Raw genomic sequence first — 22,513 nt, 5'->3', positions numbered from 1 at the left:
AGAAAGAAGCATTGGCGTTAATATGGGCATTGCAACACTTTGATGTGTATGTTGGGGCGACGGAGGGACCTTTGGTCATTTATACTGACCATAACCCACTGACATTTTTGCGCTCCCTACAAAGCCCAAATCAGAGGCTTATGAGATGGTGCCCAATCCTTCAGGCTCAGAAAACTTAATTGCTGATGCCCTGTCGCATATTCATACGGTGTGAATGTTCTGTTGGTGTACCCATATTATTGTCTGTTTCGTTTCCTTTCTTAAATTTTGCTTCCTAGATGTCAAGGTTGCTGGAAGGAGATGAAGAACTGAGGGACTGGATTTATGAGAGTACCGACATGGCATTAATGCTGATTGGGGAACATGATAATGATTTATTATTTTATGATTCTTTTTGATTATTGGTGGTTTTGTTTTTTGGGGGGGGGGGGTGACGGGTCTCCTGCTTCCCTGCTACGGCCGGCCAGTGGGTGGAGCTGTGTTGTTAATTCAGGTGCACCTGTTTCTTGTTATCTCTCCTTATTTAAGTTTGGTGTTGATTGTGTTTAGAAGATCTTTTTCCACCTGGGATCTGTTTGGGTTGTCTTCTGTTTTGTTTCTGTATTATTTTGTAAGTATTGTTTTCCATTGGAGTTCACCACTACACGGTCATGTGTAAACATTCTGCCAAAGCTCAGATTAATTATTCACAATTCTTTGTCAAATAAAAGATTAACTGGTATTCTGGTTTTCACTGCGTCCTCCCTTTTTTTGTCATGACTTGAGCCGGTTGTGACATTCTACATCCTGGTTTTCACGTGCTATCTGGCACGTGCTGTTTAGTTTCACTTCACACCGGTGCCTTAACGTAGGGTTAACACTGCGAAAGCTTCAGAGCCTCTTCTAAATCACCAGTGTAGAACGTTCCTCTACCTGTAGAACCAGTTTTAAGTGCAGGGTTAAAAGCTGTTACTTCTGTTGTGAAATTTTAGTGCATTAGGATGATTTTTTACCACCTGCCCCTTTAAGGCACAGGATGACTGTGCTGACTAGTCCAAAGATTATTACATAAGTGAACGTAGTATGGTGTTACAGTGTCCTCTATTGGTACAGTTATGGAGCTGTCAAATTAACTGCACTCTGGCTGCTCCAGAAGGTAGCTCGAACAATGTATGTATGACGTTGGACACAATCAGCTCACTTCAATTCAGACAGCTCAGAATATGAGGTTTGGATCACATTAGCATGGTTAGCTCTGTGCAATCCATTCAAAGTTCTTCTACAACAGATTTCTTGGCAAACCAGGTCTTCATGGAGCTCATTTCGTGTGTATTGTCATGCTGAAATGCTTGTGATTACGACTTTGTGCCATCAGTTTGGGAAAGAACCACATATGGATGTGAAGATTAGTCCATTTAGTGCACATGGGGCTAATACTGTAAATATATGGATAATATGGCACAAATGCAAGCATACTGTACTACACAAACTCAGCCAGTCTATCATATTTCATTAGACCTGGACTAAATAATCAGCGATACAGAAGTTCATATTCTGTGGTGGAGAATTTTAGAGCCTATTATAGAAAGTTAACTTGGTGTCATTTGTAACTGCAACCATCTCCGTTACATGGTAGCTGTAAAAAGAGCAATCCAGGGAAATCAATTGTTATGTGTTTGTAACTATAGAGCCAGCCCATCACAGGACACACACACACACACTCTCATTCACTCACACACTCACACACTACGGACAATTTTCCAGAGATGCCAATCAACCTACCATGCATGTCTTTGGGAGGAAACCGGAGTACCCAGAGGAAACCCCCGAGGCTCGGGGAGAACATGCAAACTCCACACACACAAGGTGGAGGCGGGAATCGAACCCCCAACCCTGGAGGTGTGAGGCGAACGTGATAACCACTAAGTCACCGTGCCGCCCTGATCTTATGATGATGGTGTTAAATAATTTTGGAATACAGTGATGTCATTATGTCAGCTTGTGTGGCATCAAACATATATATATATATATATATATATATATATATATATATATATAATATAATATAATTTATTTTTTAATGAATCTATTTAATATATTATTGTAATCTATTATTATTTATGACTGTTCACATATGGGACTCTATGTCTAAAACTCTAAAACACATGCTTCATTATTTCCTGATTCTTTATGAAATCATTAGTTAAGCATTAATACATTCTTTATTCCAGTTTGTATATTTATTCTCTTGGTCATCTTGTCACGGAACATGCACATGGAGATTATAGATACACTTCACTAAATGTTAGAACAGTAATGACCATTAATGGCTATCCAGCAGCTGCCGATCTGGCAATAATGCAAACTTGTCATGAAGAAGGAAAAGTTTGCCGTAGTTTAGTAGTCAAGATTGATCGTGAAGACAGATTCTGGATACTTGTGCTATGTTGTCTGAGGTGTGGCTTTTTTCCAACTGATGGAAGTTTGCCTATAAAGGAAACTTTTAAAATATAAAATAATAAATAACTGCACCAATACTGTATGTTACGTAATATCAGGTTGTTGTTTTCTTTTTGTTGTTGTTAAGGTGGCCTTAAATATTATTTCTGATAATGCCGTGAGATTTATTGTGTGGAGACTAAATACTCGGCTTGTGACTAATTTTTGCCAGCATAGATTCTTTATATCAGTCATCTCAACTTTGAAAAGATGCAATAATGCACACACTGTAAGACAATGTACTGTAAGACTGTTGGAACTGAAGGTTCACCTGCTGCCTTAAGCCTGAGGAAACTACTACACAAGACGGATTACTTTAACTTTCATTTTTAATGAAATCAGCTCTTTTCTTGACAATTAGAGTTAAAGTGAACGAGATTTGGGACGATCGCGTTTGTTCCTATCCGATTACAGACACTTTCAGCAGGAACGCGAAGCTGGAAAATGACCTGGCTGATGAAATTCTGTCTTAACAGGAAAGCAAGAACTAATGAGAAAGTCAAAGTAAAAGTGAACAGATTGTGAGAGCTTATCTGATACAGAGATGTGATACTACAAGAATGGACTGAAAAAAACATCAGGGTTTGTGGGGAAAGCGAAATATAAACTCACTTGTCATAACATGCGTATAATGTGAGATTCATATCAACATATTAAAGAGACTTGAAAATTCAATTTATGTCAAATGCGTGCATGATTTGGATTGCCACGATTAAATGAAATAATAATCACGGTTACAAAGCCATGAATATATTAATTTTGGCACAGTTATTAGCCCGGATGCCCTTCCTAACACAACATTCTAGAACTAAGATAGATTATCACTCTAGAATCGAAGGAAAATAGTTTGAATAATGATAGTTATACTGCATAATTGACAGACTGTAATCAGATACGGTGCCAGAAGTCATCCGGTGTAAAACCTGTGGTAAATCAGATATGTGAACCAGATGATGTGCTGTGGCGACCCGGAACAGGGAGCAGGCGAAAAAACAACACTGTACAAATACAACACATACAAATACACAATATACAGAAGGTAAAAAAAAGAGAATTTAGAGTCACAGGCAAAGGATGCTCTCATGTTGTATAATGCAGATGTTTTAGCCCTCTGTAGAATGAACAGAGTAAATAACATTTAAACTATAATGCCAACATACTCTAACAGGCCTGAGTAATATTTTTATGCATGGTTTCTTTGTTTGTTTTGTTTTTCCTGATCGAAAGAGTTTACAGTTTTGATTTTGAGTTTGTTCTGGAAGTCTTTGAGAATCTGGAGAACGTATTGTTCGTCCTCATTGAGAAATCATTTTCAGTTGTTCTGAAGCGACCAAAGCAAAGAGGAAACCACTCTTTTAGGATCCTTAGAAATAAATTCCTGAATCTCTGCCCAACAAAGGCGTAGATGATGGGGTTGAGGCAGCAGTGACAGAACGCTATGGTTTCCACCCACTGCATAGCCATGGTCAGGTCCCGATACCGCTCACGAGTGCTCATGTAACCCAGACACTGCAGGAACTTCAGGAAGATGACGATGTTGTAAGGTGTCCAGAAGAGGAAGAAAACACTGACCAAGACCAGAATGAGCCTGACAGCTCTGTGTTTCTTCTGAGACTTAATGCTCATTAAGATAGGGATGATGCGCGAGTAGCAGAACACCATCACTGACAGAGGAATAATTAAGCCAAGGATGTTCAGCTCCATGTAATAGAATGACCTCCACTTTGTTCCTTCTGTATATTCCTCTTTGCATGTCCATCCCACTGATGCATTCTTCACTTGTGAGAAAATGATGTTTGGCAGAGAAGCTCCCAGGCTAAGTGTCCACATTAACAAAACTAGGGCTATGATAGCTCTGACAGACCGGTGCTTAGAGAAGAGGGAGGTATTGGTGTGGACAATGGCACTGTAGCGCTCAATGGTCATGAGGATCATGAAGAAGATGCTTCCATAGAATCCCAGCGTGTAGAACGCCGTCACTGTATGGTACATGAACCTCCCGAACATCCACTGAGTCATGGCAGCATAGTGAGCAAAGAAAGGTAATGAGAGAAGAAAGAGGAGATCTGAAAGCGCCAGGTTGAAGAGACACACATCTGACATGTTGTACATTTTGTGGAACTTGACCAGGACGCACAACACCAAGCCATTGCCGATGAACCCCACGATGAAGACGATGCTGTAGAGTGTAGGGAGGAAGACTCTGCTGAAGGCAATTATGTTGCTGTTGTTGTGAGCTGAGAACTTGTCTCCATTTAAGTTATTGTAATCATCATAGTTTTCAGCTGTTTATGAAAAAAACAACAAATCACTTATTGCACAATAACAGAAAAGAAAACTTTTTTTTATTACTGTAATAGAAAAATGTCTATAGTTAGCAATAGATATTCTGGAACACAAATGTAGAGATGTAACCAGACTGAAAACTAGCATCAGTGCAAACAATAACACGAGAGAATAAAATGAAGAAATTCGATCTGATTCTGTAACGATTTCAAAGGATCTCTGTAGTAATTTGGTACTGATTTGTACTGGTACAGTAATGTGTAGTACTTTAAGACTAAAAGCAACACAGTTTGAACACAGTTAGCAAAGTTTTTAGACACTCGGTAATAAGTTTAAAACTGCTGATCATATTAAAAAAATACATGCACTTACATGTCTCTGTGCTCTCTGAAACCTCTGCCATGATTAATCAGTCGAGTTGTGAGTGTGAAAGAAGGCTGTGTGTAGTGATATAACACCGTCCTGAGCTTTTGTGCTGTAGAGGTGGGGCTTCGTCCTAGTCACACTACAGACGTCTGTAACCATGCTTATGTCTTTTTATGTACTGATTGTGATCGTTTTAGCAGGAAAATAAACAAGAACACTGTGATTCTAACGATATCCTCTAGAAAACAACATATCCAAGAAAACCCAAATATGCATCTTAGCGATGTGTAATAAATTCAAATGAATGACGGTATCAATGCTCTCATCCCTGCTGCTTTCTTATAAGGAACAAGTTGTACAAGTTTTAAAGAAAAACAATCAATTAACTAGACAAAAGAGATATAAACGATTGAATTGTGTACCGAGATGTGCATAAGAATGGTTCATTCATTCGTGTTTCAGTTTTTTCACTTATCTAGAACTGATGATTCACATCAGCCGCTATTCCCATAAGTGATTTCCACTGAACTGATAAGTACATGTTGAATCAGGTAGCTACACAGAATAATAAGGAAATCTTCAATAGCCAAGTATCCATCCATTCCAGAAAAACATGATTAAAGAGTCATTTACAACAGCTTACGATTACTTTCCTTTTAATATACAGCATTTTTTAAAAAGTCCATTCTTTGGGTGGGTGACTGAAATAAGTCAAACATTTCCAAAGCCTTTCTGTTCTACCTGCCTGATTGATACCATTCTGTAGAATTAAATGGTGAATCCTTCAGTTTATTACCAGTTAATTAAGGGGTCCCTTAAGGATCAGTTCTAGGACCTCTGCTTTTCTCGATATACATGCTTCCATTAGGGAACATTATTAGAAGACATGGGATTATTTTCCACTGTTATGCTGACGACACACAGTTATATATCTCATCAAAACCAGATGAAATAGCCACAGTGTCCAAATTAACTCAATGCCTTAGAGAGATAAAAGACTGGATGAGCTGCAACTTTCTGTTGTTAAACTCTAATAAGACAGAAATACTACTCATAGGTCCACAAACCAGTGCACATAAACTCTCACAACTTAACTCCCATTTAGAGGGATGTACTGTTACTAGTAGCTCGACAGTGAAAGACCTCGGTGTTATATTAGACAGCAACTTGTCTTTAAACTCATATCACCATATTACAAACACAGCCTTCTTCACCTTAGAAATATCACCAAGCTGAGAAACATCCTGTCTGTATCTGATGCTGAGAAGCTAGTTCATGCTTTCATGACCTCTAGACTGGACTATTGTAATGCATTACTAGGTGGTTGTCCTGCATCTTTAATAAATAGGTTACAGTTAGTCCAAAATGTAGCTGCCAGAGTTCTCACTAGGACAAGAAAGTATGACCATATAACCCCAATTTTATCATCTCTACACTGGCTACCTGTTAAGTTTAGAACTGATTACAAACTGCTGCTACTTACGTACAAGGCTCTTAATGGTTTAGCTCCCATGTATCTAACTAGTCTTCTAACACATCCCATATTATCATGCACCAGTACACCAGACCTGCTTTGGACCACTGAGACAAGGCCGACTCTGAGAGAATCCTGGCACATATACAGATCTACCAGCTCCGGTTAGACTCAGTGTTACTAAAGATGAGATGTGAACTCCATGTGATCTTTTACATCACTACAACATTTATCAGACTGTATATATATAATCACACCCCCAGTGTCACCCAGATGAGGATGAGGTTATATAATCACACCCCCAGTGTCACCCAGATGAGGATGAGGTTATATAATCACACCCCCAGTGTCACCCAGATGAGGATGAGGTTATATAATCACAGCCCAGTGTCACCCAGATGAGGATGAGGTTCCCCTTTGAGTCTGGTTCCTCTCAAGGTTCCTTCCTTTACCATCTAAGGGAGTTTTTCCTCCCCACAGTCACCTGAGTCACCTCAGACTTGTTCATTAGGGATAAATACAAACACATTATGAACTAAATATATCTAATAATAATCTTGAATTTTTTATTATATTAATTCTTTATATTATTCCTTATGTTTACCTTCTGCTCTGTGTTTATGTTCCTGTAAAGCTGCTTTGAGACAATGTCAATTGTAAAAAGCGCTATACAAATAAACTTGTATTGAATTAAATTGAACTGTCCAAATAATATTGGATTTAACAATCGGGTTCTTAACGATGATCGTGTTCTTCTGGTAACTAGGATTATGGTGTTTGTGCTTCTGCTGGGAACAGAATCAAGTATTTAGAAATGACTTTAGAAGCCGACATTAGAAATGCAGTCTGTTCTGTCTCTCATTTACACTTACAGTTACTGTTACACACAATTCAATTCAATTCAATTCAAGTTTATTTGTATAGCGCTTTTTAGAATTGACATTGTCTCAAAGCAGCTTTACAGAACATAAACATAGAGCAGAAGGTAAACATAATTAATGATAAAGGAAATAACGAATAATAAAAGAAATAAGAATTAACAGAATAAAAATTCTAGATTATTATTAGATGTATATAGTTCACAGTGTGTATGTATTTATTCCCCTATGAGCAAGTCTGAGGTGACTCAGGCAGCAGTGGCAAGGAAAAACTGCCTTAAATTGGTAAAGGAAGAAACCTTGAGAGGAACCGGACTCAAGGGGGAACCCATCCTCATATGGGTGACACTGGGGGTGTGATTGTAATATACAGTCAGTTAAATGTTGTATTGGTGTGAGGTTCAAGGACTTCTGATCTCCTGAGTACCACAGAGTCTAACTGGAGATGTCTCAGGATCCTTAGAGTCGGCCTCGGCTCAGTGGACGTCCAAAGGCTTCGTCCCACAGAGGACGTTGGGAGCTGGTACAGTGTCTGGATGCCTCGGGATGGGGACAAAGAGAGAAGCAGTGGAAAGGGATTAACATATCTGCTGTTCATAAAAATGTGCAGGTCTGATGTACTGGTGCATGATATTATGGGATGTATTATGTGTACGCCTGACTAAAGAGATGAGTTTTTAATCTACATTTAACACAGTCACCTGGTTCTGTCACATGTCTTACTGGTAAGTGTCTTAATAAAACACATTGCGCTGTCAAAACAGCAAGAAAAATCCATGCAAGTTTGATCATGCCCTTGTACCTGGAATCAAGCTTTCAACAAGGCTTCTTTCTGCTTCGGGCTGTAAACACACACACACACACACACACACACACACACACACACACACACACACACACACACACACACACACACACACACATACACACACATGGCATGTCATATGCAGCCACAATGGCGTACATAGTAATCACTTGAATAATTAATGAATTCATTATATTCTCCCATTGAAGTCCACAAACTTTTCTTTCTTTTTTTTTTGGAATTACAGACGGTGGTGACGTAATCAGTACCTCGTTTGTTGTTGCTATAGAAATGATGGTGCTTTAATATGACCTTTTATATAAACATAATGATTTTTTATGTAGATGTTATTTCTTTTGTCGGTGGCACATGTTGTGCTGAATTGTAGTGTGTGTGTGTGTGTGTGTGTGTGTGTGTGTGTGTGTGTGTGTGTGTGTGTGTGTGTGTGTGTGTGTGTGTGTGTGTGTGCTTGTCTAAATCCCTAATTGTTTATTTCCACTCAGAATTGGGTGCCAGCTACAGCGAGAGTAGTGACTTTGTGTGTGGTGGTGGTGCTTCTGACAGTCACGATGCACTCAGTTGTGTTGTATGAGCTGTGGTGTTGGGGGGCACATACGAATGGTGTCCTGTGGCTTAGGGACCCCGGGACCAAATTCTGGAGAATTAAAATGACTTGTTTTTCATCTGAAATACAGTCTATTGAACTGTACTTTGTCAATCAGCCCAAATTTAGTGAAGTTCCTCCATGTTTAGGCACATAAATGGTCAAGGGACCGATAAGGACATGTTCAAGGAATTCAGTAGGAGGGCAAAGTGTGCTGATAGTCACGGATGGAAGAACGGGTGCATTCTTACATTGAGGAAGCTTAAGTCTTACTACAGTTAACTGTAACACTGCACTTTTCAGTTAGTGCGTCTGCAGGGTTGAATTTCGAGCCAGAATTCATGCTTGATCAAAATTTTACAATTAAATAGTCATGTGATCACGATCTACAAGGTTGACAAGGAAAAACAGACAGTTTAATGCTTATCATTTCATTTATTTTCTTTGAAAACAGATTCAGGCCACTGTACATGCATCACTGTGTAAGACTGACAAATAAATGACAAAAATATTAACTTTTAGTTAAGGTAACTTTATGTTAATAATGAAGCATAATCTGTGTAAGAATATGAATATGAACAAAAGCAAAAAAACATTTTTCCCCTTAATACAGTTTCAGATTTGTTTGCTTATAACTGTGTTTAAACTGCATGCTGCACTTTTGCCCACTTATGGCTCAACAGACCCTGTGCTGGTATTAACTGGGGAGCGTGAGTACACCGAGCCCCACCTTTCTGTCAGCTCACTTGTATACGAACCAAAGCAACGAGGAAACCACTCTTGGAGGATCCTTAGAAATAAATTCCTGAATCTCTGCCCCACAAAGGCGTAGATGATGGGGTTGATGCAGCAGTGACAGAACGCTATGGTTTCCACCCACTGCATAGCCATGGTCAGGTCCTGATACCACTTACAAGTGCTCATGTAACCCAAATGATGCAGAAACGACAGGAAGATGACGATGTTGTAAGGTGTCCAGAAGAGGAAGAAAACACTGACCAAGACCAGCATGAGCCTGACAGCTCTGTGTTTATTCTGAGACGTCATGCTCATTAAGATAGGGATGATGCGCGAGTAGCAGAACACCATCACTGACAGAGGAATAATCAGGCTGAGGACATTAAGCTCAATGTAAGAAAATAACATCCACTTTGTTCCTTCTGGATATTCCAAACTGCATCTTTCTGATTTATTGTTCACTTGAGCCCAAATGATGTTTGGCAGAGAAGCTCCCAGGCTAAGTGTCCACATAAACAACATCAGGGCTATGCTTGCTCTGACAGACCGGTGCTTAGAGAACAGGGAGGTCTGGGCATGGACAATGGCAGCATAGCGGTCTACAGTCATGAGGATCATGAAGAAGATGCTTCCATAGAATCCCAGCGTGTAGAATGCCGTCACTGTATGGCACATGAAGCTCCCGAACATCCACTGAGTGGTGGCAGCATAGTGAGCAAAGAAAGGTAATGAGAGAAGAAAGAGGAGATCTGAAAGTGCCAGGTTGAAGAGACACACATCTGACATGTTGGACCTTTTGCTGAACTTGACCAGGACACACAACACCAAGCCATTGCCGATGAACCCCATGATGAAGACGATGCTGTAGAGTGTAGGGAGGAAGACTCTGCTGAAGGCCTTTATGTTGATATTGTCGCAGGGAATTAATTCCAACATGTAATAGTCATCGTAGCTGTAATCAGAGTAGTTCTCAGCTGTTCATGGAAACACAATGAATTTTCAGAAAAGGGATAAAACGTGTTTTGGCTTTTTTACTATCTGATTAATCTATTGGTCAGTGGGGCAGTTTTACAAATATACTCTTGTTGTACATATTATATAGAAATCTAGTTACATGAAACACCATTTGGAAGCTGTGGCTTGGACACATTATCAGTGACGAGGTTAAAGGGTGTTTCAGGTCTTGGGTTATCGGACCGCTTCACCTGAGTGACCCATTTCTTAATAACTGCAAATACGTATTTTTTTTTATTTAATTTGATCAGTTTTAGCAAGATGATAATATTTGTTAAGCATTATCCACACTCTGTATGTTCAATATGTGACCTGGTAGCTACTTATTTGTCCATAAGGGAATGCAATTGTCCAATTGATGGAAAGCATTACTTTTACTTTATTCCTTATTTGTGTGACCAGTGTCTGTTTTTAGAGACCCTTTACTGATTATGACCAGTGATAACTAATGGGTTAGTGTTTAATGTGTTAATAAATTTGTAATCGAGTGCAAAAAGGAAAATATTCACCTACTTGTTGTGTTGGGGTAGACCGTACCCATGATTCATAAGTCCAAGAGTGATTGTGAAAGTAGGCAGTGTTTGTCTTTATATATAAGAGGATCAGCTATGTTTTCCCCCCCCTCTTGGGTGTGGCTTTGTTTTCTTCTGGTAGGAAGAAACATTCTTTAGCGCATTAGATTGGCTAGATTGTTGTAAAGGAGGAACATGCACTTTCAGTAATGTAAGTTTATCATTCTAGTTTGAACAAGATTCGTAAAGTTTGTCGTGACAAACTTTATGTTGTCTTTGACGGTGCAAGTATTTGCAAAGGCCGGTGCTTTTTTGAGGCGAGTGGACATAAGGGTTAGTGTTACTTTTGTTGGCAAGTGGACAGAAAGCTAGGGTGCCAAAACATTTGGAGGAAAGTGGAGACGAGCATGTGACATCATCCGGATACTCCTTCAGGAAGTTCCCCACATTGGGCTGAGTGTTTTGATATGTCACATGTCCATATTGTGCTAATTATTGATTTTCACGTGACATCACGTGACGTGATCAAAATACGCGTGAGGTAGTTTCCTCAATGTGCTGAGTGTTTTGATATATCACATGCCTATGTTGTGCAAAATTGATGACAACATGTGACGTCACGTGACGTCATCAGAATACCCATGAGGAAGTTCCCCCCTCATTGTTTTGAGTGTTTTGATATGACAGATGTCCATGTTGTAAAAAGTTTTTTGATTTAGCATATTTTGGGGGCGGGGCTGAGGCACAACCGAAAGGCCAGTCGGTACACCAATTTAAACCTTTGTTCAGAGTCTCACCCTAAAGGAGCCGGTCGAGTTTGGTGTAGAGAGTTCGAAAGCTTGTCTAGTTATAAACCTCCAAAGTTTATAATGGGAGTCTATGGGAAAAAAGGACACTTTGAGACCCGATACCGGAAGTACCGGTACTCGGATCACTTTGAAAAGTCATAGCAACAAACAGGGTCTACAACATATCCAAATTTGGTTCATGTGGCTCGAAAGCCCTAGGAGGAGTTACTATTTATAAATTTCTGTCTAAGCTTAAATAGGAACACAGAATGTTGGCGTCTACAAAGCGAGATAATAATTTCACGAATGTGTCGTTTCAAAACATTTGTGTTTTCTAGATTGTTAAAACAATTTCACTAAATTTAATGGCACAGAATTCACACATTCTTTAGATTTGAAGAATTAAAATCTTTACATTTATAGAATTGTTGTAATATAAAAGGCTTGTTTCTCTCCAAGGTTTTTACAAAGAACCCCTTTTTGTGAAGGTTCTATCGAATACGGACCTTTTTTCCGCCGGTGACTTTATGGATTTGTTTTAAATATATTAATAAAAACTGTATACACTTGCATTTAGATTGTGCTGTAGATTGACTGATACTGGAAGTAACACAGCCATGATTCTTACAAGATATGATTTGTGTAAATAAACCTGCGAATGTGGGAAGTTGGTACTATAAAGGACATATTTGTCTGCTTATTTGATCTGTCATTATATGGTGTCCTGTTGTACTGAATTGTAGTGAGTGTGTGTGTGTTAATGTTCAGTTAATGTTCAACTCCATTAAGTAGGAGATTTTATTCACTTTAAATAAAGCGATTCTTTTTAATGTAGTTGATGCAGATTCGTTCATAAATTAGTTGCGGCAAAAATGCTGATTACTGATGTAATTTTCCATGAATCTGCTATATTAGCGATTAAAATCTGACTTATCTAGTTTACGTTAGCTTGTTTACAATAGCTTGTTAATGTTAGCTTGTTTACAATAGCTTGTTAATGTTAGCTTGTTTACAATAGCTTGTTAACGTTAGCTAGTTAACGTTAGCTTGTTTACAATAGCTTGTTACATACTGCACTGTAACTAACACGCCAAAGCCGTTTCCCATGCATTGTTTTATTTTTTATGACTTGGCATAATGTTAACTTAACATTAACGGCCACAATTAGCATATTGTTTAGCCTTTTTACTAAATGAGCACTGTGCTACGTCCGAACTGACCTCACTGTATTTTTTGTATAATCAATTTCTATTGTTAAGTGTCTTAATTAATTTTAAAATAAAAGTTTAAACCTTTTTTTAATTCCTTGTTTTGATTGTTGTGATTAATTTTATGATAGTTTTACTTTCTTTGAAGAAAATAACCATAATGACGCGTCTCCATGCTACAATAATAATGATAAAAGCAAAGTTTTTCACTGTGGGGACATGTCTTTATACAGTAAGTACAATTAGACTATTATTTGTGTCCCCCCCCTTCAAAAATTGCTCATGAGAAATTTTATATTTATTGTCCCCCTACTGTTAAATGAAATTTACACCCATGTATTGAACTGTACTTTGTCAATCAGCCCAAATTTAGCGAAGTTCCTCCATGTTTAGGTACATAAACGGGTGAGGGCCCGGGCCGTTGGGATATCCGATCTGATCCGGTCTCTGCTGTTTTTTCAATGTCTCATTTTTCCCCCTCACTACAGCGGCACATCTGTGATGTTTACTGTGTTGCATGACTCTAACGTCTGAGCAATTTTTGCCAAAGTGTTTCTACGTCCTTGTTTGTACGTGATATCTGGCACGTGCTGTTTAATTTCACTTCACACCGGTGCCTTAACGTGGGGTTAACACTACAAAAGCTTCAGAGCCTCTTCTAAATCACCAGTGTAGAATGTTCCTCTACCTGTAGAACCAGTTTTAAGTGCAGGGTTAAAATCTGTTACTTCTGTTGTTAGTGCATTGGGATGATTTTTACCACCTGCCCCTTTTATGCACAGTGTCTTCACTGCAGGCGCTGCAGCATTGACAAGAACACTGTTGGTAATTTAGCCAGTCTTTATATGGCTGATGTTGTTGGTCAAGGGGCCGATAAGGACATGTTCAAGGAATTCAGTAGGAGGGCAAAGTGTGCTGATAGTCACGGATGGAAGAACGGGTGAATTCTTACATTTAGGAAGCTTAAGTCTTACTACAGTTAACTGTAACACTGCACTTTTCAGTTAGTGCGTCTGCAGGGTTTCGTTCAGGGGGGGTTCTAGCCCTTTATTAGGGGGGCTTCAGCCCCCTGTCTGTAATCTCAGCCACCCTAAAACTATAAGGATCATTTTTACTTTCATAAATAAATAAAAAGTATGTTAAATGCAGGACGTGTCGTCGATGGGAAAAAAATATTTATCAGGTTTTTTTTACTTTGCTTTTACACGCGTGTGTTGTAGGTTTTCAAAAGTGCGTCATCAGCTGTCTGCTTTATGTGAACGGAGAAACACAGGTACGCGCAGCGTGCACGCGCGGTCAGAGATGGAGGCGTTTATCTATAACGTTAATCGGCGGAAAGACGGCAACCAAAAGCAGTGAAATGTCACTATTCTTATTACCAGAGTTGTAGCACAAACAAAATATTAATGCAAACAATCCAATCAATACTAAATAAAAATAACATTTATTGATTTGGTCTTTGTCTTGTGAATATTTTTATATTAATGACGTCATTCATCGGACACACTGTTTGTAGAGAATGCACACACACATGACCTGATCTGATTCAAGACTGACATCATTACATCATGCATAACATTTTGGTGTCCACATTTAATAACACCATAACTTTTGGCTTACTATGTAGTCATATAATATATAATATAAAACTCTTCTTGTTTTGCACTTCTTGGCTACCCTGTAAAACCCCCTTAAAGATGAAATCCTAGAACTGCCCCTGGATTCGTTCCATGAATTTCGAGCCAGAATTCATGCTTGAGGAAAATTTTACAATTGAATAGTCATGTGATCACGATCTACAAGGTTGACAAAGAAAAACAGACAGTTTAATGCTTATCATTTCTTTTATTTTCTTTGAAAACAGATTCAGGCCTGTGTATATGCATCACTGTGTAAGACTGACAAATAAATGACAAAAATATTAACTTTTAGTGAAGGTTTTAAGATAACTTTATGTTAATAATGTAGTATATTCTGTGCAAGAATATGTACAAAAGCAAAAAAAAAAAACTTTTCTGGAAAAAAGAAACTTAATCAGTATTTTTTTGTCTTTCCTTAATACAGTTTCAGTTTTGTTTGCTTATAACTGTGTTTAAACTGCATGCTGCACTTTTTCCCACTTATGGCTCAACAGACCCTGTGCTGGTATTAACTGGGGAGCGTGAGTACACCGAGCCCCAAATTTCTGTCAGCTCACGTTTCACTCTTGTATAAGAACCAAAGCAAAGAGGAAACCACTCTTTGAAGATCCTTAGAAATAAATTCCTGAATCTCTGCCCCACAAAGGCATAGATGATGGGGTTGATGCAGCAGTGACAGAACGCTATGGTTTCCACCCACTGCATAGCCATGGTCAAGTCCTGATACCACTCACAAGTGCTCATGTAACCCAGATACTGTAGGAACTTCAAGAAGATGACGATGTTGTAAGGTGTCCAGAAGAGGAAGAAAACACTGACCAAGACCAGCATGAGCCTGACAGCTCTGTGTTTCTTCTGAGACGTCATGGTCATTAAGATAGGGATGATGCGCGAGTAGCAGAACACCATCACTGACAGAGGAACAATCAGGCTGAGGACATTAAGCTCAATGTAAGAAAATAACATCCACTTTGTTCCTTCTGGATATTCCAAACTGCATCTTTCTGATTTATTGTTCACTTGAGCCCAAATGATGTTTGGCAGAGAAGCTCCCAGGCTAAGTGTCCACATAAACAACATCAGGGCTATGCTTGCTCTGACAGACCGGTGCTTAGAGAACAGGGAGGTCTGGGCATGGACAATGGCAGCATAGCGGTCTACAGTCATGAGGATCATGAAGAAGATGCTTCCATAGAATCCCAGCGTGTAGAATGCCGTCACTGTATGGCACATGAAGCTCCCGAACATCCACTGAGTGGTGGCAGCATAATGAGCCCAGAAAGGCAATGAGAGAAGAAAGAGGAGATCTGAAAGTGCCAGGTTGAAGAGACACACATCTGACATGTTGGACCTTTTGCTGAACTTGACCAGGACACACAACACCAAGCCATTGCCGATGAACCCCACGATGAAGACGATGCTGTAGAGTGTAGGGAGGAAGACTCTGCTGAAGGCCTTTATGTTGCTGCTGTTGCAGGGAGTTGAGAGGTTCATATTACCGTCATTGCTGCTGCAATTGGAGTTCTCAGCTGTTCATGGAAACACAATTGAATTTTTAGAAAAGGGATAAAACGTTTTGGCTTTTTTACTATCTGATTAATCTATTGGTCAATGGGGCAGTTTTACCCGAGTGACCCATTGCTTAATAACTGTAAACACTTTTTTTTTTTATTTAATTTGATCAGTTATTATTTATCAAGTTTAGAATATTCATTAAGCATTATCTACACTCTGTATGTTGAATATGTGACCTGTTACCTACTTATTTTTCCATAAGGGAAAAAGATTGATTGTTGTTCCATGTTTAAGGTCTGAGACAGAACTTGAGTTAAAACGTGATTGTCTCGTCAACATGGAAACACACAAGAACATTCAAATGTTAATTTGCTCCTACTTTATGTACTGCACCATCAATTGGAAAGCATTACTTTTACTTTATTCCTTATTCATGTGACCAGTGTCTGTTTTTAGAGACCCTTTACTGATTATGACCAGTGATAACTAATGGGTTAGTGCAAAAAGGAAAATATTCACCTACTTGTTGTGTTGGAGTAGAGCGTACCCATGATTCATGAGTCCAAGAGTGATTGTGAAAGTAGGCAGTGTTTGTCTTTATATATAACAAGAGGATCAGCTTATAACTGCAACCACCACCACCCCACCCACTGGGTGTGGCTTTGTTTTCTGCAGGTAGGAAGAAAAGTTCTTCAGCACATTGCAATTTTTTTTATTTATCATTTATTTGTGTGTAATCATGAATCTGACTATATTCAAGATATTTTCAGTTGCTAAGACTGTTGTAAAGGAGGAACATGCACTTTCAATAATGTAAGTTTATGACAGTCAAAAAACTTTTTGAGTCGTCCATAAACACATTATAAAGATTAAGAAACACCTGGAACGCATGTTGATGATGCAACACAACAACAACCTCCACTTTTGTCTCATAGTTTATTCCTTTTTTCCAAGCTCTAAATTCTTTAGCTACTACGACTTGCGTGTTTTTAATACGTTTAAAATTAAACTAAAACTATAAGAAGTTCTTTTTATTCAGGTGAACAAACAAACCGAAAGGGCTCAATCTTTCCTCTTTTCTCTTCAGAATGCTTTTCTGCTCTTTGCTGTTATCTAGTGGTAGTTTGTTTTACTGGAATGAAGGCACACTTTTAAAATTACTTAAGTAATTCAAATCAGGTAAGTTCTGTTTGAATATGTTGGAGAAGAGAAAAATGAAAGACTTCACAGTTTTTCTGTTGTCTTCATTCTACAGTAACACTTTAGTTGTCCCCCAGCCTTGAATATCGAATACTATGTGTACATTAAAAACCTTCACTCTATGTGAATAGCTGAGACAGGTTAAGGGCGAAAAATGAGAATTTCACAAGACATCTGTTTCTTTTCTTGGGTTCAAGATCACCCCTTCCAAGATTGATATGGAACTCTCTAAAGTCAAGGCGGTGCCAACCTTGTCCCAGCTCGTCAAGCCCTTCGACGGTTTCTGGGATTCATCAATTTTTATAGAAGGTTTATCGAGTTCTGTGGCAGCCAAACATACTTTAAAACAGCCAAGATACTCAATGCCCACCAAACCCACTGGTTCTGGAACGTGAGCCTGGTCCTTTTTGTACCCATTTCCATGCGTCCTGAAGTTCTAAAATGGGGCCCGCACCCTATACCTCGTTCAGCAACGTTTCTGGTCTGATCTGCAGTTTGTAGCTGCTTGCCAGGTTTGCATCAGGAACAAGTCAGGAACTTATCTCCCGCAGGCCTCCTCAGACCCCTTCCTGTAGCTCACCGCCCCTAGACATGGCTCTCGAATTTCATCACTGGCCTCTCGGTCTCTGAGGGAAACTCTTGTGTCATGGTAGTTGTAGACTGTTTCCCTAAAGCCGCTCACTTTGTGCCCCTGCTCCAGTTTCCATCCACCAGCCAAACAGCAGAACTTCTTGTAATCCATGTTTTTTGCCTTCAAGGCCTCACCATCGATATTGTGTCTGACAGCGGGCTACAGATCTCCGGCCAATTCTGGAAGGCCTTCTGATGCTAGTCGGTGGTTTGCCCAGCCTGTTCTCAAGGTATCATTGACAAACTAATGGACAAACTGAAAGAACCAACCAAAAGCTGGAAACCATCCTCTGGACCCCACTTCTTAGAGAAAGTTTTTGCCTTGGGTGGAATACGCCCGCAATTCCCTATCCAACACTGACACATGCCTGTTCCTCTTTCATTGCTGTCTTGGCTACCAAACCCCCTTCCCCACCCAGGAGCAGGAGGTATCCTTTCCCTCTACCCAAGCCTTTGTTCTTTGGTGTAGGAGGACCTGGAAGAGAGCACGTCTTTAGCTTCTCAGATCTGTCAGGGCCTACAAGTGGCAGGCAGATCAGCAGATCAGACCCCTCTAGGTTCCGGTTTGGCAACAGGGTAATGCTCTTGACTTGAGACATTCCCTTAAAAATCATGAGCCCTAATCTTATTCTCAGGTTCATTCACCCAGAGGCTCCCTCTAAAAGGCCAGGTGGGATTCCTAGGGAGAGCGGTACTGTCACGTCCCCCACCAACACTACACCTGCACTCCAGCACTCCAGTCCTGAGTTTTGTCTTTGTTTTTTCCTCTGTGCCAGTCACCGAACTTCATTATGTTTAGGGCTGATTTTCCTGTTGTAACCTTTTGTGCATTTTGTGGCCACGTTTATGGAATTATTTCCCTTTTGAAGCTTCTTGTGGATTCTATCGCCTGAACTTTGTTACGTTAGGGGACTTATTTCCTTTTCTTTGGGGGATTTTTTCCTTGTGGATTATTCCCCTGCCATTTATGTTCTATGGAGTTGTTTACTGACTTTATAACTAGTGCTCTTCTTCTCTGTTGCTCATGAGAGAGATATGAGAGAGATAGATAGATAGATATCTCTACAATATAGCTATATCTGCTATAATCTCTCTATCTCATATTCTCTATAGAGATTCTCTAAGATGAGAAGGAGAGGGAGAGAGGGAGAGAGAGAGAAGAGAGAGAGATGAGAGGAGAGAGGGAGAGAGAGAGATAGGAGAGAGAGGAGAGAGAGGGAGAGAGAGGAGGAGAGAGAGAGAGGGAGAGAGAGAGGAGAGAGAGGAGAGAGAGAGAGGAGAGGCGAGAGAGAGAGAGAGGATAGAGAGAGAGAGAGAGAGAGAAGAGAGATGAGAGAGAGTAGAGAGGGAGAGAAGAGAGAGAGATAGAGAGAGAGATAGAGAGATATAGAGTAGATGTTCTCTGATATGTATATATGGGATCTCTGCTTATAGTAGTGCTATTCTAGAGCTCTCTTGCTATATGTATGATCTACGATCAGTAGAGAGGGAGAGATAGAGAGGAATATGGAGAGGCAGGGATAGGGGTAGGGCGAGATATGTATAGGTGAGAGATGCGAGAGAGATAGAGATGCTAGAGATGAGAGTCGAGAGCTCGATAGAGCTAGCTGATAGTGACGATGCGATAGCGCTCTCTGCTTCTCTCTCTCTCTCTCTCTCTCTCTCTCTCTCTCTCTCTCTCACACACACACACACACACACACACACACACACACACACACACACACACACACACACACACACACACTGTTATTCTACAGATGAGCAGATGTATATAAATACAGCTCTTTTCCTCTAGGTGGAGACATTTCTCCTTTGAGAAAGTGCATCTCTGCTCATGTGTCATTTTCAGATATAAAATTCTGAACCTTTAAGTAAAAATTTGGATTTTGTTAAATTAGTTTCTTTTTGTGTGTGCGTGTTTTAATGTACATTTTATTTAAAATCAATAACAGCACTTTTTGCTCAAAATAAAACCCCATCGACATTTGTTCTGCACCCGATTACAAGTTTGCATAATATAATGATACTGCACCAGCAACATAAAGTCATAAAGTGTGGCTTAATTTCAGCTTCAGTCATTTCACTACATGTCTATTCATGGTGATGAGATTCTAATCTAGTTTAGTTCAACAAGTTCATATTAATCAAGACCAGTTTACTTTACAAACTAGGAATCCATCATGTAAATAAACAAGATTATTGGTTTTAAACATGGAATCTTATGCATGTTTAATTTGTGTTAATAAACATAAAAATAATTAAAAAAAAATGATAAAATAATAAAAAACTGAAACACAAATAAATCTCAGTAAGAACATTAGAAATTAATTGGGTCTGCGTGCAAAAATAACAGAAGTACAAGCTTTCTATTGCTCGCACATGGTTACGGTTGCTATGCTGCGATTGGTCAAATGCCTTGAGTGGGCGGGGCATAACGAAAGGGACCGTTTGCGTTGAGTCTGCGTGACGTAGAGCGGGAATCGCCTCAGGAGGCAGCAGCAGGATTACTTTTAGTTAGCATTAGCACTTGGGCACATGACAGTTCCAGTGAGTATTTATTCTCTTTATTTTGTTTGCTTTAAAAGTAAAATAAAGTCTAAGCGTTCTGACGCGTATCTGTTTAAAGTGTGTGTTTAATGTGTTTTGTGCTGACGGGTGCTGTTAAAAATGGGCTGTATCCCAAACGCCTTGTGATGCCCTGTACAAGTGCACTATGTGAGGCCCTGTGTAGTGGGCTGTTGACTGTGGTGCACTCGGTGTGTAGTGCACTCGGTTTGTGCTTCGGAGTGATTTGGGATACGGCCCACTGTAAGAACAACAGGTGTTTGTAACGCATATGGGTGAAAAAGAGGGAGGATTTATTTTTTATTTATTCTTTATTTATTACTTATTTTATTTATTCTTTATCTGTTACTTGTTTTATTTACTTTTTATGTATTATTTCTTTTATTTATTCTTTATTTATTACTTGTTTTATTTATTCTTTATTTATTACTTGTTTTATTTATTCTTTATTTATTACTTATTTTATTTACTTTTTATGTATTATTTCTTTTATTTATTCTTTATTTTATTCTTTATTACTTGTTTTCACTGATTTTTGAGATTCTTACAGGTTTTTTTAATTGAGACAGATTTATAAAACATATGTTTATGCAAATAAGGCTTCTTCTTAAACCGCATATATTTGAATAATTATATATATATTTGAATAATTCATCTTAAGTGGCATTAATTTAATACCAAATGTTAAAAATCTTAAAAGTTAAAATAGTTAGTTAGATAGAAAATATTTTTCTTCTATAACATAAAATATGAAAAAAATATTATTTAAAAGGTATAAAAAAGATTATTATTTGTGCAAAGGGGCGGGGCTTAACACCTTAGTCAAAAGTGTTGAGATTTATTACCATGTTTTTACATTTGAAGTTTATTTTTTATATTGTTTTAAATGAAACTTTTCTTTCTTCCTGAGCTGCTGTGATAAGTGACTTTTCCCCACTGTGGGATTAATAAAGTTTATCTTTACATAAAAGAGAATATGTAAAATCTGACAAATGTTTTGTGTTAAAGGTTAAATACTGATTATTTCCTTTAGGTGGTATGGAAACGGACAGGCTGTGGTCTGGAGCGCACGTCTCTGCAGCCCAGTAAAAAGTAGATGTAGACAACAACAACACACTCGTCACTGAGGACAACACACTAAAATTCTGGATATGAATTATTCTTCAAGACCTCCGATCGGGTATGTGGTGTTTTACTTGTTAACATGCAGAGTTGTTAGAAGAAGAATAAAAACAGTACCAACTTTACTAAGGAAACAAGTCTGTTTGATGTGACATGTCATGAGTTCAGTTCGGTTCACGACCGACGTCGTCACGGACGGCTTTACGCGTCCCTGATGAGCAGGCCAGAGGAACGTCCTCAAGGCAATGACACTGAGGAAGAAATCTGGAGAAGAAGCAGATTGTAAAATGGTTTCTGTCTTTTTATTGACACCAGATAGTGACATTATAAGAGTAAGTATACAGAACAGTTCTGTTGGGATGAGCTCAGGACAGCAGAAGGTGAACATCTACAACATCCAGATGTCGTGTGTGATACTTACGTCATGCAGTTTGCATGATGCTAATCCGTGGTTGTCATCTTCCGTGACCGGATCGCCACAGACCCAACACACCCTTCATGTGTAGTCTGTGATTGAAAGTGTAGCCCGGTTCATCCGGCTGTTCTTTTCACCCACAGATCCGACACGGACGTCCGATTTGTTTAGACATATTTACATGTAGGGTTTGTTTGCTTTATGTTCAGTTTATGTACAGTACAACAGCATGTTTATATCACCAGCGCTCTCAAGACAAGGGGTTTAACACG

At 39.1% G+C, this 22,513-nt stretch overlaps 4 protein-coding genes across 6 annotated transcripts in view; 1 reads left to right on the top strand and 3 right to left on the bottom strand.

Moving 5' to 3' along the window:
* Positions 1-2,771: 2,771 nt before the first annotated feature.
* LOC113663704 (C-C chemokine receptor type 5-like) lies at positions 2,772-5,295 on the bottom strand. Its single transcript, XM_027179100.2, has 2 exons — positions 5,137-5,295; positions 2,772-4,763 (listed from the first exon to the last, which is right to left on the bottom strand). The coding sequence occupies exons 1-2, from the start codon at positions 5,165-5,167 to the stop codon at positions 3,709-3,711; spliced, it is 1,086 nt and encodes a 361-aa protein (XP_027034901.1). The 5' UTR covers positions 5,168-5,295; the 3' UTR covers positions 2,772-3,708.
* A 4,011-nt stretch (positions 5,296-9,306) lies between these two features.
* On the bottom strand, positions 9,307-11,241 carry LOC113663703 (C-C chemokine receptor type 5-like). 2 transcript variants are annotated; one of them, XM_047811733.1, is made up of 2 exons: positions 11,157-11,241; positions 9,307-10,603 (listed from the first exon to the last, which is right to left on the bottom strand). In XM_047811733.1, exons 1-2 carry the CDS (start codon positions 11,182-11,184, stop codon positions 9,561-9,563), a joined length of 1,071 nt encoding a protein of 356 aa, XP_047667689.1. In that variant the 5' UTR covers positions 11,185-11,241; the 3' UTR covers positions 9,307-9,560. The 2 variants fall into 2 exon arrangements, with proteins under 2 accessions (XP_047667689.1, XP_047667690.1); XM_047811734.1 differs by having other exon boundaries at positions 11,153-11,205.
* A 3,735-nt stretch (positions 11,242-14,976) lies between these two features.
* LOC113663702 (C-C chemokine receptor type 5-like) lies at positions 14,977-16,986 on the bottom strand. Of its 2 annotated transcripts, none has more exons than XM_027179097.2 (2): positions 16,830-16,986; positions 14,977-16,320 (listed from the first exon to the last, which is right to left on the bottom strand). In XM_027179097.2, exons 1-2 carry the CDS (start codon positions 16,855-16,857, stop codon positions 15,272-15,274), a joined length of 1,077 nt encoding a protein of 358 aa, XP_027034898.2. In that variant the 5' UTR covers positions 16,858-16,986; the 3' UTR covers positions 14,977-15,271. The 2 variants fall into 2 exon arrangements, with proteins under 2 accessions (XP_027034898.2, XP_027034899.2); XM_027179098.2 differs by having other exon boundaries at positions 16,826-16,912.
* Positions 16,987-20,567: 3,581 nt separating this feature from the next.
* Positions 20,568-22,513, top strand: part of cobl (cordon-bleu WH2 repeat protein) — a 64,311-nt gene continuing 62,365 nt past the window's right edge. Inside the window, exons 1-2 of the mRNA XM_047810864.1 lie at positions 20,568-20,686; positions 21,738-21,884. Coding sequence (XP_047666820.1) covers positions 21,856-21,884 — 29 coding nt within the window. The 5' untranslated portion in view covers positions 20,568-20,686; positions 21,738-21,855. The remainder of the gene's footprint in view (positions 20,687-21,737; positions 21,885-22,513) is intronic.

This window comes from Tachysurus fulvidraco, chromosome 3 (assembly GCF_022655615.1).
Source record: "Tachysurus fulvidraco isolate hzauxx_2018 chromosome 3, HZAU_PFXX_2.0, whole genome shotgun sequence".
NCBI classification, from domain to species: Eukaryota; Metazoa; Chordata; class Actinopteri; order Siluriformes; family Bagridae; genus Tachysurus; species Tachysurus fulvidraco.
Note: the sequence above shows the minus strand (reverse complement) of the source record. Positions and strands in the feature narration are given on the sequence as shown.